Raw genomic sequence first — 14,065 nt, 5'->3', positions numbered from 1 at the left:
GTCAGTTTTGCATTTTTTCGTGTCAGTTTCCGCTTGTTACGTGCATACACTGTCTTTTCAAAATAAACTTCCGTGTTCACAGGAAACAACTTGGTTAGGTTTAGGCAAAACTACTTGGTTAGGTTTGGGTTAAAATATGTTTGTTACGTAGTTAAGTAGGCTATGTAAAGTAACGTTACGTAACTTAAAGGTACAATGTGTAGATTGGGCGGCATCTAGTGGTGAAGTTGTACATTGCAACCAACTGAAAACCCGTTCACTCACTCCTCCCTTTCCAAGACTGCGGTAACGTGAGCCACCAAGTGCAAAACTGTGGTAGCGCCATTCGCCTCGCTCAGAGGCCAACCTTACCATGATAACACTAGTTAAGTTTGGAGCATTAGTCAGCGTTCTTCTTTAAAACTGACCCCGCTACAACCTCCGAAAGATCGATTACATTAATGCGTTAAAGAAATTAAAACGATTTTGCGTTAACATGTTATTATCGCGTTAACTTTGACAGCCCTAGTTTAAATCATAGACTGTATATAAGAAGTTGTCGTAGTAACTGTGACGTCACCCATTGGTTTGTGGACTGCCGTTTTGAAGCCTCGAGTTCGGCCACATTGTTTTTTTGCAACCAGAAGTGACTCTAGAGGGTGGAGTTAAGTACAACCGAACGCTGAATAAGACATTTTTAGGCGACCAAAATGTTATAATTAACTTTTATGAATTGAAAACACACTATTTTTCTGCCAGGACATTATCTGTTTTTCTGCGGATTTGTTTCTTAGAGTCTAATTACCTGACGCTTAAAACTGACAATGAAGACAGTTCTCTAAAGATTTGATGCGGTTGTAGCAGAGGTGACGTTTCCCTTCACACTCACAAGCTGAAGCACTCCAGATGATAAAAACAAAAGAGTGGAAATACAGACGTATCCGTTCTCTCTCCCCAGAAGACTCTGCAGAAGTTTTCTTTCTTACTTCTAGGTTTTGTTGGTGCCAAGCCTTGTTTATCTGAAGGAAACCCAGACTGGAGAGAATCGTGACAGAGGAAGAAAGATAACTTCATTAGGGAGCGGGAGCGGGAGAGAGAATTGGAAAGAAAGATAGAGACACAACGAGAGAGAAAAAGTACCTACAAATATCTTTCTCTTTATTGTTGTCTGTCTTCTGGATCCATCTCTTTCCAATGTTTGTTTCTCATACTTATTTTTCAATTGTCTGCCTTCTCTTTCCTTTTGCCTTGTTATGTCTCCCTCGCTTTCTCATTTATTCTCAATCTTCTTCTTAAACAAGAGGCAGAGACAACACGGCGGAGAGAAACAAATAGATGTAGAGGGAATGAAAGAGAGATAAGTAGCCAGATGGTGAGCCTTCCTGCGTGATGCAGCAGTGTGTAATGAAGAGCTGCTCCAGCCTGGTTACACTGAAGATAACAGAATAGAGATCACAGCTGGCTGTCCACTCTGCTCGGTTTCCTCCCCAGAGGCAAAATCCTCCTGGCAGATATTTCACACTGGTATCCAACATCAATCTGAGACCACGTTCAATAAATTCCAGCGTGGTCAAAAAATCAGGGCGTAGTGATTAAAATGTGTACGAAGCATCGGGTGACAAAAACTGTGATGTACCGAAAGTCGACATTGAATGTTTGCTTTTTCTTGTTAAATGAATAAATGGTTGTGTACTAAAACATATTTATATCCTCAAAGTAAGTCAGTAAGGTATTATTAGTGAAACTCTGTATAGAAACATTTGAAACGACACCCACCTGGTCAACAAGTGTAATATAACTTCAAATTAGTGGTTTAGTTGATTGGGTCGCACTAATAAACTTAAAGGACCCATGAGTGGGGTTTATGGGGATTTATTGGCAGAAATAGAATAATATATTTTTTTATTTAGTGAATAATCACTTGAAACTAGGGCTTCACGATTATGGCCAAAATGATAATCACGATTATTTTGATCAATATTGAGATCACGATTATTTATCACAATTATTCATTGACTTTAGCAACAAAACATTTGTATTGCACTTTCACATTTGAATAAACAGAACTGCTTTCACGTCCATGTTGTGCTACATTCCTGCTAATGTACAAATTAGGGCTGCACCATGCTGGAATAAAACCATTTTTTTCCCTGCGATATATATTGCAATGTGAAAAAATACAGGAATATTGACCCTACATTTTGTATTCCACATTTTAAAGTTAAATGCATCAATCTGGTGCACTTTGAGAGCAAAATGAAGAGGCTATGATCTTTGAAGAACTTTGTGCTCGTTAACAATTTAATCATAAACACAGTGGTTGTATAGACAGAAAGTTTCTCACAGGTTGCCGCTGTAGGGTTTGCACGCAGCGGCATGACAGCTTCCCAAAAGTGAAGCCAAAACTTCTCCATCGCCGGCTGGTGGTTCGCTGTTAGTTTAGGAAGCGCTTGATTTGATATGCAGCAGAGTTTTCTACGAGTTTTTTAAACGTCAATATCTTAGTCAATGATGTTTATTTAATTGTGGGAAGCCAAAATCATGATCGAGATTAATATTCAATTAATTGGGCCTTCCAATGAGAACAGGTTGGGCAGTTAGTAGGTGGGAATATTTAGTAACAGCTGTAATAACTGGTTACTGGAACTTATATAAACCAACATCATATTCTTTCTTAGATTTTACTTCATACTAGATCCTGGACACATACTGTGATGTCATCTGTTTTTTTCCATTTATCAACCAATGGAAAACTTAAACCTACAAAGGTGCTGCAGAATGCATGCTACAGCACTAATAATTTGTGTTTTAAACAGTGCTTACAGCGTTACTGGCTGGATTTTCCTCTTTAAATTACAGTTGTGTCAACACATCACACCACCGACTTACGGTTCAATCCTCTGAGACGGAGCTTCGACTGCAAGCTTTATTCCTATTTGCTTTGGAGGGATTACACAAGTCTTTGCGCCAAGATTTTCTTTGTAGGGATGCGGGGAAAACACCAGCATGCATTATTCTGCTCTGGAGGGAGACGGCAGAGGAGAATAAAGAGATGGAGAGAGACAGAGGAAATACGGAGAGGGAGAGTATAGACAGAGAGACAATAGGATGAGGGAGATGAGGCGATTCTCTGAAGACGAAGGCTTTTGTAGTCTGTGTGGTAGTAATTTCGTCCACAGCTCTCCTCTGTAATTGTCCGTCGTGATTAAAACTAGAAAAGGCTGCTGATTGCTTCTCTGTCTTTGATGAATTCTGTCTGTCTCGTGTGAGATCTCAAACACTGCTGACCACACAGATGATCCTTTTGGACAGAATCTCACCATTATGTTCTGGCATTTTCATTAATTACACATTGGCCTCCAGAACAAGAGCACATTTGCTCGATTCTCATTTCTGCTTGATTCCAACTGCTTTGAAGTCTTTTGGGGGAGTTTGTTTTTAACCATCTCAAGCAAGACACAAATCAAAATATGGACAACGTGGGAATACATTTGTTACTAGTTGGCTGCAGGGGGAACGCATCATTTGTGTTTTTGTGTTTGTGTTGCCCGAGTTCGACGAGCCTCCAGAGAAGCTTCTGATGAAAGTGAGTCTTTGTTGGATTCAGTAAAGGAAGCAGAATTCATTATTCTAGGTAACGGAAAAGCAACTTTAAAGCGCTGAGTCACTCAAATAACCTACTCCCCTTTCCAACCAAAAGTTCCAGGTAATGAATCAGGAACTGAGAGTGCCCTTTGTGCATCCCTGTTTTAGTTTTCACCGCATGAAGATGAGCTTGAGATGCAATTTTCACACACAGGTACTATGACTGTAACTGTCATAAGCCGTGCTTCTATTCACACATTTTTATGCACAAGTATTGCATTAAAAAAGCTGTATGGAAACGACAAAATTCAATAAAACTTCCTCACTTGAGGTGTTTTTTCTGTTGATGCACGGTATGGGATATAGAAACGACGAATAAATTCTGACGTAGCGAATATTTCACTCACATGACTGATCAGCTGTTTCCGCTGTCGGCGTCTTCTCAGTTATTCACATAACGTGCAAATACTCGTCTTCGTCTACACACAGCATGAAACGTGGCCAATACTAGCTGACATGAAAGAACAATTAAAACTAATCCTTAAAGACCTCTCTCTATTTTTCTATTGTAGACGGTTAGATGACCAAGCCGACTTGTTTTGTTTGTACGGACGCAACCTCTTCTTCTTCTCCTCTGTTTACTGGCAGATTACAGCCATGTGTAGCCTATAGCGCCAACGTTTTACTACACTATGCTGGAACCAAGTTTATTCGCTCCAAACTCCAAATAGTGCATGATCTAAAGTGCATGGCGCGAGTGCAAAACTGTATTACTTTCCAATGCAACCCATTGGGGGTGGGGGCTCGGACTGGCCGAGCAGAAGCCTCTGGAGGCTAGATTACGCACGGGCTTGCAGCCGGGAATTGCCGGAGAGGTGGTGCGTAATGCACGGATCCATCAGCCTCAAAACGCCGCCGTTTAGGGCGGGAGGGTCCGTGGAAGGCTTCAGCAATGAGCAGCACGCAGACCAGGTGACGTAGTGTATCGAGCAACAGTTAAAGTTACGTGATATAATAACGAGTATAACAAGTGAGAAAGACCACTACGAGTGGGTGGGAGGAGTCAAACAAACACTCAGGAGACCGCTGCTCGTGTCCTGTGTGAAACTAAAATTCAATGTTGTCATTTTAAACCAAACCGTGATGATTTTTTACAAAACCTAACTAAGTAGTGTTGTTCCTTTCAATTTACAACGTGTTTAAAACTGTTTAAAACGGCAACCATAATCTGGGAGAACTTTTTTTTTTGTCGGTGAAACGTAATTGAGAATGCAGCAGTTTAGTTAACAGAGACAGGTTTGCTTAAAACAGTTCCAGGGTCACTGGAAAAGTTGCTGTAGTGGAATTGAGCAGTATCCAGCAATGCAGCAATTTATTTGTCCAAGTTGTCAGACATCCGTCTCTGAGATTACTACCTCTGCCACAATATGATATAATAGAGCTGAATGGAATTTTTGTTTGTGGTGCTCACAGCACTGAAAGCGTTGTATTGTGGTGGAGGCAGACGGATACCTCAAAACCTGGGCACAAATATCTGCATCTCTGGATGCCGCTAGAGGAAACTGAGAACTTTGTTTTTTTTGGATGAACTGACCTTTTATACTATTTTCTGAAGCTATTTTTCATTCTCCGTGTTCATTTTCTTTCACGGCTCCATCCTTTGTGTTTTTCGGTCGTACTTGTTGCAGCTTGCCCCACAATGCCGAAAACATCACCTAACAGGCGTGTGTGTCTTAATGCTGGCGATATGGAATGGAACAGTAATAGAATATCACTGTGTGACAGCAGATTGCATGACCGCGTGTGTGTGTGTGTGTGTGTGTGTGTGTGTGTGTGTGTGTGTGTGTGTGTGTGTGTGTGTGTGTGTGTGTGTGGAGAGATATTGCTGCAGACGGATAATAAAGCAATCTGTTTCTGGATCTTGTAATTTAAAGCGCTCCTCATCCCCGGCCCTCCCTCCTCAGCTCATCTCCCATCTCATCTCCACCTAAATTAGATTGGAGAAAACGGGGTACGGCTGCACTCCTCCTCCGTTATGTGTGTGCGCTTGGATATTCATCAGTATTTGCACGCTCGTGTTTGTGTCTGCGTTTTCATTCTTTCTTCATTCCTCTATCTCTCACACACACGAGGCAAACTTTCTCCCCATTATCATACATTAACATTATCACTCCCACGTTCGGCTTTATGTGGCTTCCGTTCGACCGATCCCGAACGTGCGACCGTATATCCAGCTTGTCTAAGATGACTTATCGATTCTCGCTCTCCCATTTCTCCTTCCGGTCCCTCCTCAATCTGCTCACCTGTTACTCTGGGGGGTGGATGGAGGGATAAGTCATTTCGCTGTGTTGTGGGACAAAGAGTGTGTGCAGAATTAAGAGAGGAAAACCATTTCTCTTCAAGCCGAGTTTGTCTGACAATAATCTCAAAATGAAGACGGATGCTGTCAGAAAAGAAGGATACAACGAGAGTAGGGCTGTCAAAGTTAACAAGATAATAACGCGTTAACGTCTTTAACGCATTAATGTAATCGATCTTTCGGAGGTTGTAGAGGGCTCAGTTTTAAAGCTAGAGTGAATATACTGGTATCATATGAAAACAGAAAACCTAATGAATCCATTAATACCATGTCATACTAGCTTGTCAGGAAGGAGGTTAAATAACGCTCCAAAACTGGAAATTAGCGTAACTTCATCATCATCATCATCATCGCAGCGCGCAGGTTTTGGTTGCTTACATCAGGCGCGACAGGAGCGCAACCTCCCAAGCACCTTGGATATAAAGGAAAGCGTTTTCCAAGCGTTTCAGACGCAACATGTGAACGGTCCTGCTAGCAGCAGCCAATGTAGCCTCGAGCAGAGATGAGGAGCGAGAGGGCTACTATACCCGTACTACCCGTACTATATTCTATCATGGAGCTCTCCAAGTCACTGCATGTTCTACAACAATGTCCGGCACATATTTCAGAATAAAAGCCTCGTGTTGACAAATGAAGGAATTCTGTCCACAGAAACAACGCTTGAGGGCTTTTATTTTTAAATGAAAGCAGGAAGTGTTGATTTAAAAACAAGTCTTTACTTTTTTTTCATCTCCGTAACATTTTCTACAGACATTGAAACTGTAGTAATGTTGCTTGATGTCAATATACAGTCAATAGATCACCTTCACTGTCTGTTGTTGCTGTGAACCGCGCGCCTTGCATCAAAAATAGGCCAGACCTCAAATCTCTAGAAGAGACACAGCCGAGCCGCGCAGTGTGGCTGCTCTAACTTGTGAACACGGACGCCGAATTAAAAAAACAACAGGTAACGCAGCCACCACGCGTTCCTGACGTTCCCGGTGTAGACAAGGCTTTATCGTCACAGAGAGGTTGCCAGGTTTGGTACCTTTGTGATCCAAAATCTTGTTCTAACCAACCACATCTGGCAAGCAGCACTACACAGAAGGACAGTACCAATCGTTCATCAAGAAATAGCTCGAGCATGACTCTCCCTAAAATCACAAATTGTCATTTTTTACATTTGTACGAGTTTTACAAGCAAGAAACGTCGTGCAAGTCAGGGTTGCTGGGAGGCATATTTTTTTTTTACTTTGGACAGTCAGGCTAACTGTTTCCCCCCGCCTCCACTCTCTATGCCAGTTCAGTTAAGACAAGTCAACCTTTTCTCCCTCTGAAAGAAAGCAAATATGAATACTTCCCTTAATGCAGAGCTCAAACCCCCTCTAGACAAACCTCAGACAGACCTCAACATAACTGATCATTTATAGTTTTGGGATACAGAGCTGCATATAAAGCAGAATTATGAATAAATGCCTTCAAAGTCCTCAACCCTCTTGATATTTTGTCCTCATTCCAACTCTTCACTGAAATCACATCCTGCTTTTATTAAGTGAAATAAGTCAAGGTGGCGTTTACTTCTTGTTCTAATTTATGAATTATGGATCAACAAGTAGGGAGCGGCAGGGTGAATTAATTAATGTTTATAACCACAATAGAGATCTACTAACTACAACTAAATGGAAGCCCATAAAGAGAAATGTGTTTTGGTACCTTGGTTGGTGTCAAAAATGTTGACGTTCTTGGTGAACTTGGAGCTCTGGTGTCCTCCTCCCTGCCGCAGTCCCCCGAGCAGACACAACCTCCCAGTTTCGTCCCATATCACGCCCCCATACGAACGTTTGCAAGGCATGATGGGTAGCGTAGTCCAAGAACGCGTCTCTGCGTCGTACACCTCGAAGGCCTTCACCGGTCGCTTACAGTGGCGTCCGCCTAAAAGATTGTATGAAAAGAATACTAATAATTATAGATGTTTATAGAGGGCATACAGACAGTGAAGCTGTAAAACACACCCACACTGGTGAGCTCGTACCTGCCACGTAGAGCTTGTTGGCCAGCAGATGTGTGTTGCCATCGTAGCGAGGGGTCGGCATGGGAGGAAGTAGCGCCCACACGTCCTTTCGAAGGTCATACTGCTGCAGGATGCTACGAGGGAGCAGGTCAGCACCCATTCCCCCCACAGCCAGAGCCCGGCCATCTGCACACACACGCACGCACGCATGCACGCACGCACACACACACACACACACACACACACACACACACACACACACACACACACACACACACACACACACACGCACACACACACACACACACGCAGAACCAGAGTTTCCATCTGAGTGCTTTTAGGTATTTAGAAAGCATCAGATTAGCAGACCAGAATTCTAATGAAATACGTGGATTTTATGGATTAAACACTTGGAGCGCCATGGTCCACGCCATTTAGCGTTGTGGTTCCGTCATTGTGTATGATATGCTTCCCTCACGCCCTGACTTTTCCTAAATATATATTCTGCACATGCCTGTATGGTCATATTGATTGAATAACATTTAGAAAACCAAATAGAAATATATATATATATTTTTTTCATGACAGAAGTCCCTGTTAGTTGCCAGGAGTATCTCTGATTAACGTTGGTACTCTCCTCCGACTCTCCTGCGGCAGCCAAACTGATGCATTTGCATCATGGAATTGATACAATGAATGGGATGTAGAAAGTAATTTGCTCGCCAATATTCACTCACATGCACTTATAATGACTTATAATCACACTAAACTGTGTAGGCCCACAGTATTCATCATATGATATCTGTAAAATATCAGAAATTAAAGCAAAAGTTGTGTCCCGTGGCCGACAACAAAGCGAAGCATGGCTGATGGCGAGGAAGAGCCAGACGGGCGGGAGATTGTCAAGCCGTGTTTGAGCTCCAGCGTGTGGAAACATTTGGGCTTTTGCGAAAAGGGAGAATCGTATCATATCGTATTGCATCGCATCGTATCATATTGAATCGCATCGTATCGTATTGTATCGTATTGTATCGTATCGTATCGTATCGTATCGTATCGTTTCGTATCGCATCGCATCGTATTGCATCGTATCGTATCGCATCTCATCGCATCGTATCTTATCGCATCGCATCGTAACGTATCACATCGTATCGTTTCGCTCTAGATGAGCCAAATATCGTCCTTGAATCGTATCAGAACCATGGAAAGTGATACTATCGTATCGTTGTAAAAACATATCGTTACATCCCTAAAAAATACCAGTTATCCTTTAGTCCCTTAGTTTAGTATGTAAAATATCTGTACATCACAACCTTCACAGAAATGCTGCTAAAATGAGTCCAACAATAACAACCTGCTCAACAGTAATCAGTTTGTGAGAGACCAATCCCAGCAGATGGAAACACCTCGCTGGCAATTTATCTTATGAAGTGCTAAAAATCTGCAAAGCCAGAGAGTTGGCTGGTGAAGTTCGTGACGAAGTATGAGACTGTGGCAGACACGGGGAGGACAGGGAGTACAGCAGCAGAATAATAAAATGCAAGAGTCCACGTCTGGCACTTTGGCATGACACCTCTACCAAGAGAATGGAAGTGGGTGAGAGTGTTGACACAAGCGAAAATGCAGCATGAAGAATGAAAGAGGAAAAAGAGCTGCAGGGAAACAGGCTGCATTTTATGATGCTTTTCTTTCAAGTTTTTCTATATAAATTATTACTTCAAATCCTAACCTCAATGCATCCACGTTATATAAATAAGAAAATGAGAAAAAGTTTCTCAAATATTCATTTTGGAGATTAGAAAAAGCTCATTACCTGCAACTCATTATCTGATACCTGGAAAATAATGATTCTACAAATGTCGATAATCAAATCGGTGACTGACTATCCATTTCGAAAATACCATATTAGTTTTAATTTGGTCCTATCGATCATTTTGTCAGACTATTTATCTCCTTTTCAGCTGCTGGGGATGAGTTTGGGGATGAAGCGGCAAGAAAAAGGGCCGCGGATTGAAGATTGGTCAGGGAGATTGGAGAGAGGCGCCAATACCCCGCCAATAAGTCTGTGTGTATACGGCATCTATCTGTGTTCCAGCAGACGCTGACAGATGCACCGCTGGACTGAGCACAAACTCATCCAGGCTGAAGACATGCTCTCTGAACAGACTGTTTATTTGTACAGACGGCTGGATTGACCCCAAAATGTGAGAATAAATGTGAGCGTGACAGACTCACAGACTAAAAAATCAAATGTGAAAACTTGCCTGAGACTTCTTGGTTACAATAAACGTTTTGTAGCAGGCTCAGGCTTTTAAAGCTAGAGTGAAGAAACTAGTATCATATGAAACTAGAAAACCTAAAGAATCCATCGGTACCAACCATGTCATACTAACATGTCCTGAAGGAGGTTTAATAACGCTCCAAACTTACGCTAAATTTTTGTTGAGAAAAAAATGGCATAACCATTTTCAAAGGGATCCCTTGACCTCTGACCTCCAGATATGTGAATGAAAATGGGTTCTATGGGTACCCACGAGTCTCCCCTTTACAGACATGCCCACTTTATGATAGCTGTTGTTGATTTGAGCATATTGTTTTATGCTAAATGCAGTACCTGTGAAGGTTTCTGGACAATATCATGTCATTGTTTTGTGTTGTTAATTGATTTCCAATAATAAATATATACATACATTTGCATAAAGCAGCATATTTGTCCACTCCCATGTTGATAAGAGTATTAAATACTTGACAAATCTCCCTTTAAAGTACATACGAGTTCAAACTTATCTAAAGTTCACTGTGGAGTGCAGTTACACTGATCATCTTCTCTACACTTTACACACACAGGTGCATGCTGATGAAAGCACATTTGACAGCAAACTAAGCTGCAATTTTTTTTAACAATAAAAATGAAATCAAACAAGTAGTCGAGTCCTTCTGTGGAATTTTTAGAGTTGTATTTACAAAATGTTTAATAGCACAGAAAATGTACTAGTTACTTAAAGTAATAACCTTGAAGATTTTCCTTTAAATAAATGTCTGTTAAGTGTTTTTTGACAAATGGAAGTCGTGTTTGGTGTTCTATGGTTATAATTATGGTTATATTCTTTAAAGCGTTAAATCTCTGTGGCGAAAGGTCAGTCATCCACCACTAAAATGAGTTTAATGTTTATTTCCATACTTCTTAACTCAGTTGTTTCCCCTTCTAGCCTCTCACACATTTTACCATACCATACCATATGTAATTCTATATTTTTTTCAGAATTGAAAAAGAACATTTAAAAGTGTGATTCAATCCACAAAAAAACTGAATAATCCAGCAGAATAATGTAATACAGCTGCTGCTGCATTCATGAATGATATATTTGACATAATCAATAACCCATGTCGTGTTCAGGCTTGATGTTTTTTATGCACATGAATTTGGGAATGGTTAAATAAGTAACTTGATGAAACTACAAGGGGCACTCGGAGGGTACAAATGAAAAATAACGTGTGTATCTGCTCTTAAATGTAATGGGTTCTTCCTCGGCTCATGCTACATGCTTCCACCAAAATTCATGAAAATCGGGCCAGTAGTTTATCCGTAATCCTGCTAACAAAGAGACAAATAAACCGAAATGAAAACGTAACCTCCTCGGCGGAGGTAATGAGATACTCTACTGACTAGTAGTCAGATATCTGTCTGGATAGTTTTTCTGAAAGTGGAATGTTTGTGGTGATTTTACAGTTCAGCAGTTACAGTTTAAAGTTCTTATGTTTAAGAGAAGTTCTGTTAAACTGATATTAGGTTCAACCCCACACAGCTAATTGTTTTAACTAACCTCTTTGGTCTCATTGTTGCCAGCTTTGCACCTCCCACCGTACCACAGCGTTGTGAAACTAGAACTAAAGTATTAGTGTGCAAATACCATAAAACCCTTCTCAAATGCCTAGAAAACTGTGTTGGTATTAAAAACACCACGCTTGCCTGATTTCACTCGTATCTCACTGACAGACATTTCTCAGTTGTATTGGATGAATTCTCCACATCCCCAGCCCCCCTCTCATGTGGTGTCCCCCAAGGGTCAATTGTTGGTCCTTTATTATTTTCTATTTATATGCTTCCCCCGGGTCAGATAATCCGCAGATACAATATTAGTTTCCGCTGTTACGCAGACGACACACAACTTTATGCAACACAGACAAACTTTCTCATATAATGGACTGTCTCTCAGACATTAAATGCTGGATGTCACAAAATGTCCTTCAGCTCAACGACTCTAAATCAAAGTCCTTCAAACCGGACTAATGAGTTAGTAAAGAATATTGGCAACCTGTCGTCTAACGTCACGCAGTCCGCCCGCAACTTGGGTGTGGTCGATGACTCCGAGCTCTGCTTTGATGCACAGATAACCAAAGTAATTCAATCATACTTTCTTTGACTAAGGAACATCTAAAAAGTCAAAAAATTCCTTTCTCAAACTGACCTAGAAAAAGTCATCCATGCATTCATCTCATCCCGATTGGACTACTGTAATTCCCTTTATTCGGGACTCAGCCAAAAAGCTGTATCCCGTCTCCAACTTGTTCAGAATGCGGCAGCCAGACTATTAACAAACTCAAAGAGTCAAGACCGTATCACACCCATCCTTGCAGCACTTCACTGGCTACCAGTCAGGTATCGAATTGATTTTAAAATTTTACTAATGACTTTTAAAGCCCTACACGGCCTTGCCCTTAAACTACCTTTTAGAGTTACTCGAGCCCTACGAGCCCAGCCGCTGCCTGCTGCTCCTCAGGTAGGAACCTCCTCGGTGTTACCGCAACCCGCCTCGTTACAAAGGGAGACCGGCCGTTCTCCGTTAGAGCCCCACAGCTGTGGAACTCCCTACCAGAGGAACTCAGGCTAGTAAACTCTGTTTCTTCTTTTAAATCATGCCTCAAAACCTACTTTTACAGGAAGGCCTTTTAATAGCAATCCCTTGTTTTAATTTCATTATTGCTGACTTTTTGTACACTGTGTTTATTCAGTCTTATGTTCAATATTTTATTTTGGCCTATGTTTTTTTTCTGTATTGTTTTTATCTTGATGTTTGCACTATTGCACTTTGTAACTATGTTTGGAAAAGTGTTATACAAGTTCATTATTATTATTAATTAGGACACAATTTATAAACCCTGGGTTTGGGCTGCTTTATTATAATCCGTACCTTTGACAGTGATCGATAAACCCATCAAGGCCTCCCGCAGAGCACTCCTCTTCCTCCACCTCCCTTCCTCTGTGTTGTACATCTCCACCACCTTCAGGGGGCTCTGGTCCTCTCCCACTCCTCCCACCACCAGGATTTGTTTTCCCAGCACCGCCACAGCTGCCCCGGCACGAGGGGTGGGCATGGGAGGCAAGGTCATCCACCGGTCCCCCTGCAAACACAGACCAGAGACCAGCAGCTGAGTTTTCTAAGTGTTAGGTTGAACTTTTTGTCCTAGTTTTTAGTTTTTCTTTTCTTATTTGGTGAACCTCCTCAGTGTTTTATATATATATATAGGGATAGTTTATTTCCAATTTAAATCAACTGATTTGTGAGACTGTCTTCAGGGGGCTTAAATGTGCAGTGTGTGCAATGGTAAATCTGCAGAGTGGAAATTGAAATGCAGCTACTGTACAGAGAGTACTTTGCTGTTGATCTGCCAGGAACATTATATTTATTATATTTATATTGCATCTTTATTTTTCAGTACATTGGGGAAATGTAACATTTCATCCGTCACATTTGAGCGTATCTGTGAATGTGTGTTTTTTGTTGTTGTGATTTTTATCACTATGAAAAAATATAGATTGTTGCTTTTTTTCCCTTGCTTTTTTCTTTGGCAATTTTACAGTAACTAGTGCAGTGCCCGTCCGGAATGGGCTGATTGCTTGGACCCCAGAAGTTCTGCTTGCAGTGTTGTTGAGAACTACGGTATGACAGCTTGTACCCGCCAAGTATGAAGTTGATTGGATGAACGGTTCTTGAGATATGCGAAGAACAGTCATACATACATACACAGACATTCCTTCCTTTATAGATAGATGATGCTGCTACAACGCCACCTATTGGCTAAATGGCACCAAATTTGTCATGGCCCCTCAGACATCATATCTACACATGTCCACCAAATTTCGTTCCAAT

The 14,065-nt window shown here is 41.3% G+C and overlaps 1 protein-coding gene across 4 annotated transcripts in view; it reads right to left on the bottom strand.

Moving 5' to 3' along the window:
- klhdc8a (kelch domain containing 8A) overlaps positions 1 to 14,065 on the bottom strand; it is a 46,150-nt gene that overhangs the window by 5,308 nt on the left and 26,777 nt on the right. For all 4 annotated transcript variants that reach the window (XM_037784911.1, XM_037784927.1, XM_037784919.1 and 1 more), the window contains 3 exons: positions 13,106 to 13,316; positions 7,935 to 8,099; positions 7,616 to 7,834 (listed from right to left, as the gene is read on the bottom strand). In XM_037784911.1, coding sequence (XP_037640839.1) covers positions 7,616 to 7,834; positions 7,935 to 8,099; positions 13,106 to 13,316 — 595 coding nt within the window. The remainder of the gene's footprint in view (positions 1 to 7,615; positions 7,835 to 7,934; positions 8,100 to 13,105; positions 13,317 to 14,065) is intronic.

This window comes from Sebastes umbrosus, chromosome 1 (assembly GCF_015220745.1).
Source record: "Sebastes umbrosus isolate fSebUmb1 chromosome 1, fSebUmb1.pri, whole genome shotgun sequence".
In the NCBI taxonomy this organism is placed as follows: Eukaryota; Metazoa; Chordata; class Actinopteri; order Perciformes; family Sebastidae; genus Sebastes; species Sebastes umbrosus.
This window is presented reverse-complemented; position numbering and strand designations above follow the sequence as displayed.